The sequence below is a fragment of the Botrytis porri genome, assembly GCF_014898465.1.
Source record: "Botrytis porri strain MUCL 3234 chromosome Unknown BPOR_010, whole genome shotgun sequence".
In the NCBI taxonomy this organism is placed as follows: Eukaryota; Fungi; Ascomycota; class Leotiomycetes; order Helotiales; family Sclerotiniaceae; genus Botrytis; species Botrytis porri.
In genome coordinates this window covers 1,600,927-1,620,714 of record NW_024066084.1, presented here as the reverse complement: position 1 = coordinate 1,620,714, position 19,788 = coordinate 1,600,927, and the positions used below count along the sequence as shown (strand labels likewise).

General features: G+C 42.9%; 5 protein-coding genes across 5 annotated transcripts; 2 read left to right on the top strand and 3 right to left on the bottom strand.

Moving 5' to 3' along the window:
• Nucleotides 1–4,273: 4,273 nt before the first annotated feature.
• Nucleotides 4,274–5,945, bottom strand: EAF01_007912 (uncharacterized protein; the record flags this gene model as incomplete). Its single annotated transcript, XM_038916168.1, has 6 exons — nucleotides 4,274–4,699; nucleotides 4,756–5,141; nucleotides 5,189–5,345; nucleotides 5,396–5,603; nucleotides 5,656–5,707; nucleotides 5,939–5,945. The coding sequence occupies 6 exons, from the start codon at nucleotides 5,943–5,945 to the stop codon at nucleotides 4,274–4,276; spliced, it is 1,236 nt and encodes a 411-aa protein (XP_038768639.1).
• Nucleotides 5,946–7,009: 1,064 nt separating this feature from the next.
• On the top strand, nucleotides 7,010–8,829 carry EAF01_007911 (uncharacterized protein). Its single transcript, XM_038916167.1, has 3 exons — nucleotides 7,010–7,764; nucleotides 7,895–8,045; nucleotides 8,151–8,829. Exons 1-3 carry the CDS (start codon nucleotides 7,714–7,716, stop codon nucleotides 8,423–8,425), a joined length of 477 nt encoding a protein of 158 aa, XP_038768638.1. The 5' UTR covers nucleotides 7,010–7,713; the 3' UTR covers nucleotides 8,426–8,829.
• Nucleotides 8,830–8,891: 62 nt separating this feature from the next.
• On the bottom strand, nucleotides 8,892–10,473 carry EAF01_007910 (uncharacterized protein; the record flags this gene model as incomplete). The annotated part of the gene is made up of 3 exons (XM_038916166.1): nucleotides 8,892–9,785; nucleotides 9,844–10,196; nucleotides 10,275–10,473. 3 exons carry the CDS (start codon nucleotides 10,471–10,473, stop codon nucleotides 8,892–8,894), a joined length of 1,446 nt encoding a protein of 481 aa, XP_038768637.1.
• A 1,011-nt stretch (nucleotides 10,474–11,484) lies between these two features.
• EAF01_007909 (uncharacterized protein) lies at nucleotides 11,485–14,537 on the bottom strand (the record flags this gene model as incomplete). The annotated part of the gene is made up of 5 exons (XM_038916165.1): nucleotides 11,485–11,625; nucleotides 11,678–12,370; nucleotides 12,418–14,010; nucleotides 14,102–14,343; nucleotides 14,480–14,537. The coding sequence occupies 5 exons, from the start codon at nucleotides 14,535–14,537 to the stop codon at nucleotides 11,485–11,487; spliced, it is 2,727 nt and encodes a 908-aa protein (XP_038768636.1).
• Nucleotides 14,538–16,874: 2,337 nt separating this feature from the next.
• Nucleotides 16,875–17,983, top strand: EAF01_007908 (uncharacterized protein; the record flags this gene model as incomplete). The annotated part of the gene is made up of 4 exons (XM_038916164.1): nucleotides 16,875–16,930; nucleotides 17,038–17,615; nucleotides 17,673–17,806; nucleotides 17,858–17,983. The coding sequence occupies 4 exons, from the start codon at nucleotides 16,875–16,877 to the stop codon at nucleotides 17,981–17,983; spliced, it is 894 nt and encodes a 297-aa protein (XP_038768635.1).
• Between the last annotated feature and the right edge of the window lie 1,805 nt (nucleotides 17,984–19,788).

Genomic DNA, 19,788 nt, shown 5'->3' with positions numbered 1-19,788 from the left:
ACCCACCAATCACTCACATCCTCAAGAACCCCACCACAAATAAATAAAATTCTTACCCGCTTAACGTTACCCCTCATTCAATATCCACCACTCAAACTACCAGCATCTAACATTGAATAGAAATCAATCTAACAATTGATACTTCAACAACAAGAAAAGCCTGCCCGGCTAGCTCAATCGGTAGAGCGTGTGACTCTTATGATTTGAAAGATCTTCTGGTCCATCACAAGGTTGCGGGTTCGACCCCCGCGTTGGGCTCAATTCCCTTCATTGATTTTTTTGCGATTTTTTTGGTTCGTGAGATGGGTGAGTTTGTTTGAGGGCGTTTTTGTAGGTTTAGGTGAAAATCTGTAGATAGATAAATAGGTAGGGTTGTATTTTTGAAGCGTGAAGTGTATATGTATATTGTTTATTGGCTATTAATCAGTATAATATTCTATATAGGGCTTGCTTGTATTTGAGTACGAGACTAGAAGATTTTTTCTATATATAAGGTTATAGATATATATATATATTTGTTTAGCTTCGCTACGAGGTGAAGGGGAACGATGTATTATATATAGTCTCTCATACGAGTTCTTTTATTCAAAGAAGATATAAATTAAGATTAAATCTATTCTTCCCGCTTTTCATATTTCGCTCTCTGTATCTAAGATTCGAGTGAAGTTCATTCACCTACGTCATTACCAATTCTCGATCTGGGAGTACGATCCTCTTAAAATCAAGTTAGCTATATTGATATTCTAGGAAATGTATACTATATATGTTTATACCAAGACTTGAATCTCTCTGATCGTCGGAGGCACGATGTAGATCCTACTGTTGTCGATACTTGAGTAAATTCGATTTAATAGTAGTTGTGCATTTGAAGGACTTGATCTTCTAATGATCCGGCGGTTTTTGAGATATATATCTAACCTCATGCGATATTGCCTTTGCGGTTCAGGCATATCGAAATCGAATGAAAGACTCGAGATCTTGGTATTAATGTGAGTTCGGAACCTGTTTGGAAAGCCAGCGACATTAAGCAAGTGGCTTGCCAGCAGTCTCAAGATGTTACCTAGCCAACATATCCCAACATTCTGCGCATCACCGACTACTTTGTGTAATACTTCGTGTAAGATATATGGTGTGTATGTGAAGAATTCGACAACGAGATCAAAGCCATCCTCAATGTTTTCTTCTACACCTATCTATCTATCACGTTGCGACAACGGAAGTATGTCAAGTAAACAGATGATATGAATGATAACGAAATCGTACAGGATTATTCTCAGGCTCAGGCCGTTTATAAGAAGTAATTCTGTATATATAATGGATAGTACAACATATCAAAAGGAGAACCAAACCCTAAATTTTACTCCTACAGGGACTTGATCCTCAAAGACCTTTCCATCGAAGTTTATTCCTGCCTGGAGCGATGATTACAATTCCAGATGACCTTTGTATAGATGTACAATCTGTCTTTGCTGATATCCATGTATCTGGTAGAAGAAAGTGAGTAGATCTTTCGCTCGTATGTACAGCCGCGTACTATTTTATGTTTCTATGCATCGTGGTTCTTCAAACTTGCAGGATACAAAAACTACTCCTACCGCGTGTCTGTTCAATTTTATACTATATGACACATTCAGCGAACCGCATGGTAAGGTGCGGTAACAATTTAACAGATTGCGCTATGCACCATCACCGTCTGGTCGCAGAGAGATGATGAAGGCCCTAGTATATACAATAAAAAGATAGTCATACGGTACGGAAGATCCAGCTTATTTCGAGAGTGAGAAGATATATCTCAATCCGACAGTAAACGATTGCAAATCTAGATACACGACAACAACACTCGCCTTAAAATCGAAGAAAACTTAATAAGAAACCTTCTCCTATCGACTTCAAAACCCATCATTTACACGTTCCAATTGTCAACTCCTCCCCTCCCCCAAATACACAAGCCTCGAACCTCAAGAACCACAACCCCCCAACTCTCCAACCTATTTCAACACCAATACAGCTCTCACCGTTGATATTCCCGAAAACAGTTGATCAAGATGTAGTATATATACACACAAAGATTTGAAAATACCCACTGAGCCGAGTTTCAGTTTCAGAAAGATCAAAAGAGTGAATATAAATCTATTCTAATATTCCATTCAGTACTCCGAATCTCAGATCACCATTCCGAACACTAAGCGGACATGAATGATAGAGTAACCTTGAACTAGTTATAAACAAATCCATCCATCCATCCGTCCATCTGAATTCTCGAGTAAAATATGAGAGCAAAAAAATGAATAGTGATGTTTGCACCACAACAGGATAGGAAAAGGGAAATGTTCCCTATGCAGCAAATCTGTTTCTAAGGAGAGTGAATCGCAGATTTCTTTGATGAAAGGGGATGTATGTAGGTATAGATCGTACTTTTACTTTAGTACTACGCGAGAAGACCATTCATACTTGACAGTGAAAAAAGATTGAGATATGTCAAGGAAGGAAGGATAGTGAATGTTCGGAATGACATTTATACACATACATACGTACAAACCGTGAATACTAACTATCCCAAGCAAACATCCGAGAGCAGACAAACCCGAGTTCATCGACTCGATATGAGAGAAGAAATGTATATACCATCGAAGATCCACCACAGACTAGCAGGTGTATTTATGTGTACTATATACGAACTCGGATCATTACAGAATTAATATCTTGAGAAACTCAACCCCATATATATAACATCACAATAAGCACGATCCTTAGGTATTCAAGGAAGAAACGACAAGAGATGAATAGTTATTACCAACGACGAGATGCGAAGATGGAAGAAAAAAGAAGAAGAAAGAAACGAAATCAAGGCGAGTGAAAAAGGCCCAATAATTTCCATCTCATCAGCAAAGCAACAAACCTCCACAAATTCTCCCTTTCCCCCGATCGTACACTAGAGAAAGAATCTCGGAGAGACCTTTTATAAAGTCAAGAGTTACCTACCGACACATGATCCGTTTCGGATCGACAATCTTCACTTTACTTCACTTTACTTCACTTCACTAGATATCTAATCTCTGAATTGATATCAGACTTTTTTTCGTATTCTCTCCCCCGCCCCTCCACCCCTCCACATTCTCCTCGCAAATCTATATAGATAGCCCTCACCCACCTCTAAGCCCCCCCCCCTAAAGCGCAAACTTGCGCTCAAAAACCATGCGGGAAGACCTCCGCAATCCCTCCCCCGGTTACAATCATCTATCTACCTTTACCTACCAGGCAGTAGGCACATAGCCATCACCACCGCCAACACCACCACCAACTCCCCACCCCCATTATCACCCACCATTCAGCAGTAGTGATAACGACTCTCTCTCCCCTTCATCCACAAAGCATAACATTACAAAACATCCCACCACATCACCTCACTCCTACCCCATCCATCCCCATCCATCGCTCCCAATTCCACACAAAAGCTAAATCCCACCTCAACCTTCACTCCCGAGTCGGCAAACATAAATAAAAAATATTTTGACTACCTTCTCTTCTCTTCTCTTCTCTTCTCTTCTTTACATATACCCATGAATCGCCAAGCAAAGAATCCAACCCTCTTTGTACACTCTCTAGATCTCTCGAGGAAACATACAAGATCTACTAAGACCCCGCTGCTAACAGGCTAACTGTACCTATCCGAGTTCACCTCGGATAGCGTACCGTTTATTTGCCCCACTCTCCCCCTCCCAATATTAGATTAAACCATCACATCTCCAATCTCAAGCTCAAAAAGAGAATCACCGTCAAAATCCGCACTAACAGGAAAACTGACATGAGCGGCGCATTTCCAGAAAGACATCAGAGATTTGAATACCAAGCCCATCTGGCGGGATGGCTTCAAACAACTTAACTCACATCAAAACATGTACTCTTCACAAAAATTGATTTCACAATCGAAATTCCATTCGCCATCTGCATAAATAGGTAGAGGTAGCTAGGTACTCGTACTCAAGACCAAGTCCATCCGACTAACCCTATAATAATCCATCCATCCATGCCTTTCAACCAACCCAATCATTCCATATCAGGAATTTAAAAACCATACGCGCAAAAAAGAAGTAGAATCATCGATACCCTATAGCCCATACCCGATATTCACAAAGTTATCCATCAAAAGGTGCCTGTTGATATTACCCGGGCCAAGCTCGGAAGAATCCCCATACAACCCGGGCAACATAATTTTGTCGCCCATCTCATCCAACAATCACCACGAGAAACGCAGAGACCAATAGAACCTGATTTATTGAGTCGACGACTTCTTCTTCGCCGCCTCAGTTGCCTGTCTCTCGATTTGAGCTGCCGCCTCTTCTGCCTTGACTTCTCTAACCTTCGCCAATACCACTTCTCTAAAGATGGCACCCTTGGCTATTTTGCTCAAACTCCTCTTTTCTCCAGGCGACGTAGATCCTGAAGCTGAAGATGAACCAGTATTTCTTCTTTCTGGGCTACCAGGAATAGCATCGCTAGCGGCGGCTGCAGCATTGCCGGGAAGGTCTGATTCTTCGTTGTCGTCTTCTTGCATTTTGAGCATTTCGATACGATTGGTGAGCTTGACCATTTCGATACCACGACGAAGACGGGCTTTGGCCATGTAAGCTTTGATTTCTGGAAGCAAATTGTGATCGGTGGCATTCTCTCCGCTCAACCATGGATGCGCGAGTGCTTCCTGTGAAAGTTTTAGTGACTCCAAATTTGACGAAACCTAGTTCCTGTAAAACATACCTTGCTTGTAGATCTATCATCTGCACGTGGTTGTAAAAGATGACCAATGAAATCCTTTGCGTCATCACTAACATCCTTCCAGTATCTTTCATGGAAAATGACTCTAGCATTGCTGCACTCTTCGATAAGATCTTGAAGATTCTCGCTTCGGAACGGAGAGTAACCACAGAGGAGTGTGTAGGTAATGACACCCATAGACCACATATCTACAGGTTTTCCATGACCCTTCTTCAACATAACTTCAGGAGCGGCATAACCAAATGATCCAGCCATGGTTGTAAGAACTTCATCTTTTGTGTCGAGCATTTTGGCGATACCGAAATCTGCGAGTACGAGGTCGGAGTGAGGGTCGTGAGTGAGGTAGAGTAAGTTCTCAGGTTTGAGATCTAATTGTTGTTAGCTAAAAGTCAAAAAGCCATGTTGACATTCCTACCTCTGTGAACAACATTATTGTCATGAAGGTAGTCTACAGCCTCGAGGACTTGACGGATAGTTTGCGAAGCATCTTTTTCTGTAAATCTTCCTTGTTCGCAAATTCGATCAAACAACTCTCCACCAATCGCCAACTGTGTAACAATATAGTATTTGTCCTGCGACGCATTAGTCGTTTCCCTCGAACCAGTAGCGATCTCTTCCTTACTCTAGACTCGAACCAATCCACAAACTTGACGATATGCTTATGCTTCATTTTCTGCAGCATTTGAAGCTCGTCATAGACCATTTGTTCATTTCCCTTGACATTTTTCTTGAGGATAATCTTCACTGCGACCTTTCCTGTGGGACCATCTGCCTCTCTGACGATTCCATAGGTACCAGCACCGAGGGTTCGACCGAACTTGTATTTGGCTCTGGTGTATAATTAGCAAGAGTCGTTGCGCAGATGCACCATCATAAACTTACTTTTTATCATAACTTTCTGGCTGACCATGCAGCTTGTTGAGCATACCAGAGACTGGAGATTCCGAACGACGATAGTTAGTGCGTGTCATTTTCAACCACTGATAATAGGAGGATAGGGCGAAGAAAAAGGAGAAGACTTTAAAAGGGAGAATAGTATCGAGGAGGGTTTTTAGGTACATAGAAAATACTTATTTTCATCTGCTGATACCGATGTTCGTTGTTGGATATACTCCCCTCCTCCTCATCAAGCTCGCTGGGAAAGTCAAGGGCAAATCAAACTCACAACTCATCGTGCCTGCTTTCTTGGATAGCTATTGCGAGCTCAATGATTTGAACCTTCCTTGAATGTCGCCTTGACTGATTCTCAATATGTAATCACGGTATGCGCAAAGTTAAAATATGACGAGTTTGGAGAGAAAGTTGGAGAGAAACTCTTCTCAAGTAAGAAGTTCAGATGTTCAGATGTTCAGATGTTATTGCGGAGATGTCTTAGTGGGGGTTGGGAACAGGCTGGCAAGAGATCTTAAAGGGTTCAAAGAAAGGATGAGTTGAAACGTTTTTGAGTGGGAATTTATTGACTGAGTAGAATGGAATATGGAATATGGAATGTCTTATTAGTTTATTATATTTGTATGAGTGATTTGATATCGAGTAAGAAATACACCAATTACCTATGTCAAGGTAATAAAAGAAGACCAAAGATAATAATATGAAAGGAAATATCAATATAACAGAAATTAACCCAGCGCAGGTACCGTGGACCTCTTCTTTTCTTCAGCCGCAGTTCATACCGGTATATTGATACCACCTGGGGGGCATACAGAGTACATGGGACATAGTAGATAGGACATGTTACATAGGACAGAATAGAGAGGACATAGTAGATAGGACATAGTAAATAGGACATAGTAAATAGGATATAGTAGATAGGATATATTACATAGAAAATAGTAGATAGAACATAATATATAGTATATAGTATATAGCACATAGTATAGTACATAGCACATAGTATATAGCATATAGTATAGTACCTACCATGCTCTACGTCCACCACTCATCCATTACGCAGCACCAGAATCATGAACGGCGGGGCAGTGATCAGTGATCAGTGGCAGTGGTCAGCCCAAGCCCCAAAGGGTTTCATTCCGAGTTTATTAGTGTGGCTCAGATGTATTCACGTATGGTGGACCCAGTTCTTTACCGGTAGCAGGTATCGTATTTCGTATTGGAGTGCCAGGAATATAGAATATACATGTACTTTGTAGTAATAAATGAAGCATGGATGCTCCGTATATAAGGTAGTAATAAGTACTCTGTAGGTAGGAAGCGGGTAAAATCGAGGATGAATTGAACTTTCAAGGTTGTTATGAATTGCTTCATATTTATCTTATCTGTACTAGGTATATTTATATTCATTCAGTGTATATATCTATCTACTGTATACATACATACATATATATATACATACACAGTTAACCATGATCCGTTAACCATGGATCATCGATAACCACTTCTCCAAGCCAAAAGTCTAGCCCAACCAGTTTGTTTCTCATCAGCCCCTCTCAAGCTGGTCACCTAGCTGCCTTAGCTACCTGACTACCTCCCTGACTCTTTACCTACCTACCTACCTACCTACCTACCCACCTACCTAGTCCCTACGTCTTATCTTATGCAGGTTCCCATTTCGAACCTCATATCATATCATATCTCACGAAACCTCTCAACTATTTTTTGGACTCGAGTATACTCTACTCGCTACTCTCCTCGCACACTTTATTATTCGTACACTCTAATCATAGAGAGTAACAAGATCAACAATTCTCGACAATTCATTCACTTATTCATTCACTCATTCATATTGCCATCTCTAGTTGAAAACCCCAAGTTTTATGCTTTTCGCAAAAGATACCCGTGTGACCCTATCATTTACCAAGTAATCTAAATCTATTTCAATTCGATTTTGACTTTACACATCACATCGCACAAGAAAGAGTATTACATACATACATACATACAATCGATAGCTATACCTACCTAGGTATATAACTTCACAACATGACAACCATGGGAATAGCAAGTAAACGTCTGGGAAAGGAACTTACTAAGGTATATACAAACCCCTCTTTATCTTCCATCTCCTACATCCCATAACCCAAACCCCATAACCTATTACTCCTTCTTTTCTCTTCTTATTCTCTCCTCAAAATTATATCTCTAACCCTAATTCTACCTAAAGATCCACCAAAGTCTCCCACCAGGAATAACTCTCGTATCCGCCGAAGATTTCAAAGAATGGCTTGTCGACATTTGCGTTTTAGATTCGAATCCTCTTTACCAAGGAGAAACCTACAGAATAAAATTAGTTTTCACACCTAATTACCCTATCGGTACGTCTCTCTCCCTCTCCCCTCTTCAATCCTTCATCCCATCCCCTCCCATCCCCTCCACCCCTCCACCCCTCCTCCCAGAACCCCCAGCTAACCCCTCCCCAGAACCCCCCGAAGTAACCTTCCTGGCGCTCTCCACCCCAACCCGCCCTATCCCCATGCACCCACACATCTATTCCAACGGCATAATCTGTCTCGATCTGCTCGGCACCCAAGGCTGGTCGCCCGTCCAAAACGTCGAGTCGATCTGCATGTCTTTACAATCCATGTTGACCGGAAACACAAAGAATGAGCGTCCCGAGGGCGACTACGAGTTTGTGAAGTACAATCGCAAGAGACCGAGGGATATCGATTTTTATTACCATGATGATGGGGTTTGAGAGGTTTTAAAGGGAGAGAGAAAACTATGGAGCGCATGGGGGAATTGAGGGAGAGGAAGTGAGGCAGAAGGGAATGGGCTAGGGAAGAAGAGTGTTCCTCGAGTGTGAGGCAAGGCAAGGGAATCGAATGCATGGACGAATTTTTGGACATGAAGAATGAAGCAAGACATGAATGGATCAAGAATGCATAACTGCAAAGGTTGGGAAAGGATTACTTTGATCTCTGGCATTACAGCAAGGCGTTTGAGTGGCTGTGGTTTTTTTTGGGCACGTCATTCCATATTTTATTACAGGTTCATGAGTTTCATGAATAGAATTTCTGAAAGTGGTTGTATTATCATGATTTTTCTTTCTTCTCATTACTCATACAATCATACGCCCATCCACCATGTACGTACGTATAGACGTCATTTATAACCCTCGAGCTACATCCATTATTCACACTCTCTGTGACACTGTAATAATCCTACAAGATCTTTGTCCCCGTCCCCGCAGCCTGACTCATCAAGAATTTCTTCAACGGTCCCATCGCATCCACAGCTCTTAGACCCAAAGTCCTTCCCCAAACCACCGGTCCACTCTCCACACTATACAACTTGTGCAATTTATCCACCACCCCCAATAGCACATGATTCTGCATATACCTCTCCGAATTGTACGATTCCAAACTCATGCGCACCCCAATATCCATCCCATGATCCACCGCATACCCGATTCCCTTGACCAGACTCTCGACATCTCCTTGTCCTTGATTAAGTCCCTGGCCCGCTAACGGATGAATAGTATGTGCCGCGTCTCCGACCAGTGCAATGCGTTCCCCAATATAAGTATCTGCGTGGCGCATTTTGAGAGCAAAGGAAGCGATGCTGTTTTCCTGGACGCCGGTGACGGGGGCAGGAACAGTGCCGGAAGTAGGTGTGTGTTGGAGACGCCACGATACTTCTTCTGCTTGACCCGACGACTGAGTGTGCATGTATTTCAAATCTACCGTGCTTAATCTGAACGCCGCATTCACCATCGCGATAAAATCTTTCACGCTCAATCCTTTCAGAACAGCTGCGTTTTCCGGAGTCGTGCTCCAAACTAACGTTGCGTGGTTTCCTGGGAGAGGTAACATGGCGACTGGTCCTGTAGGTAGGAATCTTTGATATGCAATCTTGCCCACTTCATGCCGAGCTTCCAATTCCAAAGTCGCTACTACACCCACACGACCATAATCCCATCCTCGACTATCTATGCCGGCGAATCTCCTCACCGGGGAGTTTTGTCCATCGGCGCCGACTAGTAATCTCGCCGCGAGACCTTTCTCCTGTCCTTCCACCGTCACGATAGGCCAGCCAGAGAAATCCCCCTCGTCTGTCTGCTGTCCCAACTCAATATCCGCAACTTTCCCCTCCAAAATATCTACCCCTCCTAACCCCTCTATCCTCCTCAATAGTCCCCCTCACCAAATTCGCATTCTCATTCATATACGCCACCACCTTTCCCTCTCCCTCCAGCACCTCCTCTCCCCTGTCCCCTCCCTCAACATCAAACCCAATTCTCCCCCCACTCACCCCATCCCAAACTTGCATCCCCCCATACCCCTGTACCCTCCTCCCCTCCACCTCCTCCCACACCCCTATCTCCTTCAGAAACCTCACACTCTTCGGCGTCAAACTACTACACCGATTCGAATACTCCCCCTCTCTCATTTTCCAATTAAGCGATTTCGATAACGATTGCGGTTCGATGAGCGCGAGCCGCAGATTACGAGTGAGGGGGTTTGCGCCTGTAATCTCCATTAATCCTCATCATTCTCCAATCGCACACTCACCCCCAGAAAGTAGACAAAAGAACCCAAACCTACGCAAAGCAGCAACCAGACTCAATCCCGCCGGTCCCCCTCCTACACACACCACATCATACACAACCGGACGTTGTTTCCCATTCGCAATCGAAGTCGCACCCGGAGCAGAAGCCGTCGTGGCGAAACTTCTTATGCGTCTCGTGCATGCTTTACACACGTAAGGATTGAGTTTTCTGAGCGAGGAATTCGAAGGCTTCATACTGAATCTTCAATATCGACTTTATAGCGAGAGAAAGAAAAATGAAGACGATGTGAAATGGGAAGCTACCAGCTACCAGCTATCCTTGTACTCCTCCCTCTAGTAGGTATTTCAGAGCTTAATCAAGAGTCACGTGTAGATATCGCTTTATTGTGTCGGACGAGCTTAGAATAGAAATATATTGTGTTATTTCTCTCCTTTTGCTTTCTTGCCTTGCTCTAACTACCTCGAATTTGTTTTTCTAATCAAAATCAACATTGTTACTGACAAGACGAATCCACAAGCTCGAAATCTCTCTTAAGCCAAACTAATTTCCAAAGACGCTGCCGTATCACCAGAATTCTCACTTTAGCGATGTCGCTCACCATGTTACTCCCTAACGAATTATAAGTTATATCCAAACAATTTGAATCGAGGGAGGTTTAGAGTTGAAACGGTTGTAATGCGAGGTGGTGGACACATGAGCGTTGAGTTGCAGGTTGTTTAGAGCTCTGTCTAGAGATCCCCTAATTGAAGTATTAATATTAGCGAAAGCAATTCCCTCAAGTCACATTGCCTGTCAACGATGCCAGAATGTCAGAGTAAATTTATAGAGATTTATTTTGCTTGTCCCGCTCTACGTTATCGCTGGGTATGTAAAACTATGTACAATTGCAGATGGCAGTGAGCCCAAATGTTGTTAATTGCGTGCGCCATCGCTATTGTTGTGCCATGGCAGAAAGGGGTTGGAGTGGAACCCAATGAATGCTGGATAAGCAGCAACAACTCAAGCGCGAGAAGAAACAAATCCTCTATGGTTGATTCTGGAAGATCCTGTTCTTCTCGTTCCCTAGGGTTTCCCACTTCCCCGAAGCCAGCCTATAGGTATGCAAGAAATTTCAACCATGCAATGCCATGATGTATAAATGCAATAATGAATAACTGTTCTATTGAAACACAAGCAACAAGAAGGTTCGAAATTCGAAATCGTTTTGAAGAAACTGTATTAAAAGTTTGTATATCGTTCAGAGTTTAAAACTCCCAGTCGTCCTCGTCCTTAATAGAATCAATGGCCCAGGCGAATTTCTCACGGAGAGTCTTGGAGAAGAACTTCTCGATCGGTACATCAAACTTCTGGGAGAAGACGACGGTCAGACGTGGGTCGATGTAATTCTGAAATTTCGTTAGCCATACGTTCCATACCAATTCACCAATTTAAACTTACAATTTTACTGGTACCGAGCGCAACCTCCTTGTTACCCTCTCGGTCTTCACGCTTGAGAAGCATGTTGGCGATTCTTTCGTCTATCTTCGTAATGTTGGCCTCGAACTTATCGACGGTAGGTCCTTTGCCTTCAGCCTCGACCTTCTTCGTCTTGTTCTCTTTTTTAAACTTCTTCTCTAAATCCGTAGCGGCTTGGAGACGTTCGTTAAGTTCTTTGGTCTTCATTTCCTTTTGTCCCTCAGATACAAGTTTCTCGTTCTCCTTTGCAAACTTCTTTTCGATCTTGATACGCTCTTGAGCAACGAGGAAGGCTTGATGCTCTTGAATCCAAGATTCGTCAAGCTCTTCATCCAAAGCGAACCAATCAGCACCCTTCTTCTTCTTTTGTTTTGGCTCAATGTCGAGAATCATTTGCTTTAGGCGCCATTTCTGATATTTGAGACCCTTTACTGCATCATCCATCTTCTCGATTGCAGCTTCATGACTAGCCCCGACTGTCCGTTTGTGATTACAGAGAATGGCGACCTTGCGATTGCAATCATTATATAGCTTGATCTTCTCTTGCATAGAAATGTCACTATTCTTGAGTTTCTTCAGGAGGTCCGACATGGTCCAAGAGGCGTTGTAAGTACGGAAGACCTTGGCACTCAGACCTGGCATATAATTTGTCAAGTGCTTGTTCAATTGTGTAGTCTGCAGTGGTCAGTAGTCGTTCAAATGAAGCATAGTATTGTACTTACATTGAGACGATCAAAAATGTCATCACCGTTCTTCTTTGGGGCCTTCTTGAAGATCTTCAAATTTTTGAAAACTTGAGGGTCAACTGTTACCTCATCATAAAAACGAATACTATCTTTTCCCAAAAAGTCAAAAATGACGGTATTTGGGGGCTTCAAAGTGACGTGCTCATATTTCAAGGAACAACATCCAACAGTTTCGGCTTCGTTCTCCGCATCCTTTTCATTACCAGCACGCAATGCAAACTTATCAATGAGATAAACTGCAGTGGCTCGTTGTCGATCGGCCATAAGTTCAGCCTTGAGATCCTGAGTGTAATCTTTTCGGATTCGATCAATGTGCTCCTTCAATTCACGAGCCTTTTCAAACTTTTTAAAATCGCTTTGGCCCTTGATACTACTCTTTGCTGCAAGCATAACATACTTGTAAGCACCATTGATGTTCTCCTGCCACATAGCAAGCCAGGTAGCCTTATTGTCATGTTGGATAGCTTTCCACTTATGACCCTCAGGAGGAGAAGGAACAGTAGCGTCTTTGCCGATGTTGATAGTAATTTGCTCGGGAGTAACTCTGAGCTTGACTTTACCAGTCTTTGGATGCTCACCGCGACCACGGAATAGTCCAGGAGGTTCGACACGGAAGTTTCCCACATCTTCCTTGCGTCCGTCCCAGATGCAAGTCTTATATGGTGCTTCGGCCTCATCTTTAAGCGCTTTCTCGGCCTTCTTCTCAGCTGCAGATCGAGCCTTTCTTTCGGTACTCTTGCCATCATAATACTCGAAAATTGGCTTGAAGTCGAGCTTACTAAAATCCTTGATAGCAACTTTGTTTCCGTCCTTATCCTTGGCACCTCCAGTTTTCTTAACAGAATCGGTGAAATCCTTGAAAAAGTTCTTCTGGAAAGTTGGATTTTCGACGTTGTGGGTCGAATTCAGCATAGCACCAAAGAAGCCTGCAATTTCTTCCGATTCTAGAGACAAAGTAAGTGGGATCCCATCATACCTCAGTTTGACGTTCTTTGGGAGTGGCTCGTATTCTGGAGGGAAGACAACACCATTGTGTTGCAACGTCTCCCATTTGATACTGTCATCCTCCTTCTTGGGTGCATCCCACCAACGATAAACCTCATCTGCTTCTTCGCTTTCCTCCTTCTTGGCCTTGCTCTTCTTTGTGTCTGGTTCCGCCTTTACTTTGCCGTTTACTTTCTTCGGAGCAGCCTTCTTTGCAAGAGGCGCATCGGAGTCAGATTCCTCTTTCTTTACGCCATTGGCCTTTTTCGTGACCGCGCCATTGGCCTTCCGCCTTTTGGGTGCAACATCGTCGTCGCTATCGGATTCTTCTTTCTTGATGGCTTTTTTGGGTGCTGCCTTCTTTGCTCGCAAGGCTTTTGCTTCCTTCTCGGCGTGCTTTTCGATGGAAGCTTTCTCCTTGGAAAGTTTGACGGTAAGTGGCTCGTCATCTGAAGATGACTCTCCAATGGCAGCGGCGGAAACTTTAGGAGGTAGTTTAGAATTGCGCCTGCCAGCCAAAGGCATGTCATCATCTGAATCGGAATCAGCGACTTTCTTCTTGTTGGATGTTCTTTGTCGTTTCGCCTAATGTATCAATCAGTATATTACCATTGCCAAACTTGTACATCATGAGAGAGATCATATGCTTGGATGCTTCAACTAAAAGTCGACATACCAATGGCACCTCTTCACTTTCACTGCCGCTACCATCCACATTGTAGTTTACAGCTTTTCCGTTACCAATGCTTGATCGTGATTTCCGCTTTGAAGCGCCATTTGTAGCAGGCCCGTCTACATCCATAGGATCGTCCAAAACAGGTCCATTGCGAATAGAGATTCCAATGGGGGCAGCCTTCGCATTTCCACTAGCCTTATCCATGGCTCTATCGACACTTTTCGGTATATGACCTTGCGAAACTGTGAAGATGATTAGTGTTTGCCCTTGAGTTGAGATAAAATTCAACAATGTTGCAAAGCTGAAGGGTTGAGAGGTTGAACAGGTAATGGCAGTTTAGGCTGTAGCGGAAGGAAAGAAAAAGTGTTTGCTGCTTACCATTGCCATTGGTGCCGTTTGTTCTTGCCAAAGGCATATCATCATCAGAAGAAGACATTTTGAAAGGAAGAGAGTATAGTCGAAAAAGATGAGAAGTTGAGGAAGTTGCGATTCGAGAGTAAGAGCTGAGTATCGTCAATAAGCTGCGCTTTTAAGCGTATATTGGTGATCCAAAACCGCGATTGAAAGTGTATCGAATTTAAGATTCAGCCAAAGAAAAGTACCTCTGAGCGCGTATTGATGTACGATCGGCTATGTGTATTGTTTTGACAAATGGAAACCCTATTATCCTAAAGATAGGTTGGAGAATGAGGCGCTTTGCAGTCATGAAAGTAAGTGAAATATAAAGTACCTGGTAATAAAATAAGGCGCTCGGAATTTTTGAGATTCTTTTGGAAGGACTTGGGGAAGGAAGGTGCAGGTAAATGGAGGGATCACGTGTTTTTAGTGCGTCTTTCGATCGCACTCGAGGCACTGTCTAGTCACTCTAGTCTGTTGTTATATGTTATATACTAGGTAGATATACCAGGTAGGTAGTAGTAAAAAAAGAGTAGATTATCGAGGTAAATTCACTTTGCAGCAGAGTTCAGAGCGCTTATTGGTCGCCACTGTCCCAACTTTTCAAACAGAGAGAAGCAAGGGTCAGAAAGGTACATGGGCTTTTTGCATACGAGGTGAAAGTCACGTGGTACTGCAGTTCGTCGTAACAGCACAATACCTGCAATAAAGAAATATAAAACACAATGAGATGAAACTTATTACTAATACGGTACAGTACAGTTAATATATTTATAAAACTTGCCTATGAAATGCATGTACTTGGACCTTGATTAATAATAAATACTTTTATATACAAACTCTATTTATGTACATCAGCACTAGGAAGATATCCACCTAAATACCTAAATATCTGTCCATTAATCTATCGTGCCATGAAATTAATGGCTGGCTCGAGGCTGGCTGTTCATAACCCGATCAGCCGGTCCGCGTGGGCCATTGTTGACTCCAGTCAAGGTTTCCTATAGTCTCATCAATTGGGAAATTTTTACTTCTGCTTGATATTATATTATATATACCGTACCGGGTAGGTATTATTTCAGGGCTTTCTGCAAGAATGATTTCTGAATTTTGATACCTATCTCAAGAGGCTTCAATAATCATGAACTTAGATACCTATCTTTCGAAGAAACTTTTATTCCACCAAGTATTCTTTCACAGAGTTGCAAGAATATTTGACTCAGTATTAACAACTGGTGTATCCGCTCCAGCTTAACATCCTCATATTACTTCGTAGTATCCTTACAGTATTGTGCTCCAAGTCACAAAGTAACAGCACAGTAAAATCATCTCACCATGTCTTGATAATTGAAGAGTCGATGCAGATCCAAAGCCAAGAGGGTGAGGATCTATAGGGCTACCTCAAGTCTCCAACTGATAGTACTTCAAACGACGCAGATTGATCTTTGTATCGTGAAGTCTTCGTTTGTGAAAGTAATGCCGGTGTTTCCTTCACAATGACTTGGACCCGAGTACCGGCCATGCTAAGTTCTTTCTTCGCCCTACAACTAATCACTCAAACATAGTATCGTAAGATGCATCGGCGATGCAGCTCTTTCGATTGTTCAGTACTGGATGAATAACTCGAACTATTCTACTCTGAAAGTTGTCCAAGAATACCAATCGAATCACTTGCATGATGAGGCTGGCCTTTGGAGGCTGAACACCACTCCGAGTATTCGAACAGTCTTTGTGGTCCACTCCATGGCTTCGCATATGTTCAAGCAAATAGTTGAGGATTGTCAAATTGAATACACCTGGAGAAGGACAAAAATAATGAGCTGTATTCCTGTCATTCCTGCCTTTCCTGTCGAAGTATTACACCATGCGCATCCTTACCACCACGAATTGCCGTATGACAGCTAGCTCTGGAGAATAATCTGAAAATGACAGGACAAAAAATCAGTTCCAGAGTTGTGACCTATATCCCATACTCATTCATCGTGAAGACAGCATTTGTGGTGTTAACATCAGCATTTGTGGACTTGCAATAGGACCAGCTAGACTTCTGCCGCCTTCTTATGCACCGATTCCATCGTTCTCTAAATTTTCCAAATCACCTATGCGACACTCAATCTGCAATGGCTTCATGTTGTCGATATCGATATATAAAATTGAACAAAAAAAATTCCGACTTTGCCCGAGCAAAATAACACAATCACATTGCCCACTTACAGACACGTGATCGACTAGCGCATTCTGAAGCTTTTCCCGTTGAACGACGAAATCGAGCCGAAATACCGATTTCGAATTGCAACAGTCAATTGATTCCTAACTTAATCGTGGTCAATTAAGCCTCGATATTGAATTAGTTGGTACCGTTCTTTTGGTTTTCAAGATGCTTTCGAGAACTGCCAGACCCGCTCTCCGAGCAGCCGTCGCGGCTTCCGCCAGGTAAGACTTCTTCCTGATGAAGTGATAAAGATGGGACTACTATAGCGGGGTCTGGGACATGAGGAAAATAGTGCAGGATATGGAGGCTGATGATATTGGGCCTGCAGACCAGTTGCCCCTCAAGCTGCCGGATATGCGACCCTCCGTGAAATCGAGGACAGATTAAAGTCCATTCGCAATATCGAGAAAATTACAAAAACCATGAAGATTGTTGCATCCACCAAGCTTACCCGAGCACAAAAGGCTATGCGAGAGTCCCGATCCTACGGAGAGAGCTCCAACAGCGTTTTCAAACATGCCGAGACCAAGGCCTTGGAGAGTGACAAGAAGAGATTGATTGTTGTCGCCAGTTCCGACAAGGGTCTTTGCGGTGGTATCCATTCCGGTTTGTCCAAGCAAGTCCGCAGAATGTTGGCTGCAGACTCAAATGCCGATATTGTTGTTTTGGGTGAGAAGTGCAAGGCTCAGCTCAGTCGTTCCAGCGGAAAGAACATTGTCATGAGCTTCGCTGGTGTTGGAAAGGATGTCCCTACATTCGCAGATGCTCAAGCTATTGCGGACCAAATCGTTCTCTTGCCAACCGACTACTCCTCCGTTCAAATCGTTTACAACAAGTTCATCAACGCTACAAGTTACGAAGCCACCCCAATCGAGGCTTTCTCTGAGGAGGCTATTGCCAACTCCCGTAAGTTTTACTTATATTTAGACTAATATGTGGGATAGTGCTGACATATTCAACCAGCCAACTTCTCCGCTTTCGAAATCGAAGATGAGACCCTTGGTAACCTTCGTGAATATGCTCTCGCCAACTCCCTCTTCTGGGCTCTTGCTGAGGGACATGCCTGTGAACAATCTGCCCGTCGTAACGCTATGGACGTAAGTTTCTCTAACCTCCACATACTCACATAAATTACTAAACAATATCAGAATGCTTCCAAGAACGCAGGTGACATGATCACCAAGTACCAAATTCTCTTCAACAGAACCCGTCAAGCCGTCATTACTGGTGAATTGGTTGAAATTATTACTGGTGCTGCTGCTTCAGAAGAATAGAGGGTTTGTGAATATGTAGACTAGTCGAACGACTCGAGATTCTCTTGGGAGCCGAGTTAAATGAGATTCCCTTTTGTGCCAATGCATTAATACCAATGCATTAAGAGTTGGAATTTGGAATCTTGATGTCTCGTGTGTTTGTATGCTGTGCTTGGGGATGTAACTATGGGATATTGATGTTATAACTGTGTTGCTATTCTTTTCAGCCTGCTTCCATGCTATCCTCAGTTGTGGTCCTAAAGCCACCCAAGAAGTCTAATGAACGATCGTCCTTCGAGTGGAGGAGCTCGGCTATTCGTTCGTTACTTGCAAGCAATGTTGCCTTGCCTCGCCTCTCCTTTGGCTAGAAAACAATGTATAGAGACTTTCTTGCCCCCTTCCCCCCTCCTACATGTTCTTATAGGAACCTTACATACTCTGGTTCTCTTTGCGCTTCTTCAAGGGAAGGAACATAATGCTCATGGGTAGAAGTAAATGGTCAACTGCATATTGGCTGACATTTAAGAGATGTATGACAATGATAATATATACATGTAAAAACATTGCGTAGTCGATAGTGATAGGAGAAGAAGATTAGCAAACACAGATATAGTATTGCCATCGCTGTCACTAGGGATAATGATCCATACATTCTTCCACGCTTCTCTGCACCGTTATTTTATCTGCCGACTTTCATGTTCCCAGGTATGCCACCTCCACGGAAGAATTAATGGGGGTTTGATATTTTCACACACGGATCTTGAGGTTAAGTTCAGCTGTTTATGGCTGATAGCTTGGTATGCGACTTGTAAATTTTGGGCAATACATACATAGTATAGTGGAATTTTGTGTGTTGTTTGTTTTACAGTGAATATGTGTATAAAAGGAGTGAGTGCTGGACTTTTTAAACATCAACAATTTCTCTACCATCATGGTATGCTGATCAGGGATTTGGCAATAGCCCCAGAAGTATTCATGTAGCTGTGAAAACTGGTGAATCTCGATATCAGACTTCTAGCAATGCTGTGCGGCAATCAATACGTCAAAGCCCTCCAACGCTAGAAAAATATAACTTATATTGTTGTTATGTAGTTCTTTGCATCGCTGTTTAGCTGCTGCTCCTAGCGATTGAAGTCACAGCGTAAGTGGTTCTTGGAATTGTGATGCCGTAGGCTGTGGTATCATGGCCACTGATCCGACAGATTTCTTTTTGATCGTCTACGTGGTTCATTGACAGGATGTTCTTAAGTTATAAATCAAAAAGCTTTGTATAGGCACTAGGCAAGAATGGCTGACAGGCTTGAAGCGTGCACTTGCTCAAAGAAAAATACTACCAGGGTTGAAATCAAGTCGGCCGTTAATCAATGGGCCTGCCCTTTCATCATCATCATCATCATCATCATCATCATCATCATTATCATCATCACCCCCCCTTCTAGTTTCCAGACACTCGCTAATCACAACTTAGTGAGAAAGTATAAAATTGATACCAGGGTAGGCTCTGAACTGTTGAACATTCTCGAAACCAGGCCGAGGCAAAATTTACGAGGCTTCTTTCTGGACAAGAAGTATCTTTCATACATGTCTAGAACAAGATCCTAGGTGCAACATGATAGATTTTTATATCAGTGAGCTGCGGTATTAAAAACCAGGCACGAACCTCGCTGTAGTTTATGATAGTAACGATGATGGCGGATCTACGGTAAAAAGACAACGTGAAATTGACAGTGGAAACGTGATGATGGCAACGAGCCACCGCATATCACTCTTTCGTCACGCTATAGTACCCTCTTGACGGCTCTTTCTCACACTCGAGAAGACGAAGT

Excerpts from the sequence above, each read along its gene's own strand:
- EAF01_007911 (XM_038916167.1), top strand. The coding sequence starts at position 7,714 with ATGACAACCATGGGAATAGCAAGTAAACGTCTGGGAAAGGAACTTACT. Across the intron at positions 7,765-7,894 it reads TGGGAAAGGAACTTACTAAG|ATCCACCAAAGTCTCCCACC; the intron begins GTATATACAAAC and ends TTCTACCTAAAG. Across the intron at positions 8,046-8,150 it reads CACACCTAATTACCCTATCG|AACCCCCCGAAGTAACCTTC; the intron begins GTACGTCTCTCT and ends ACCCCTCCCCAG.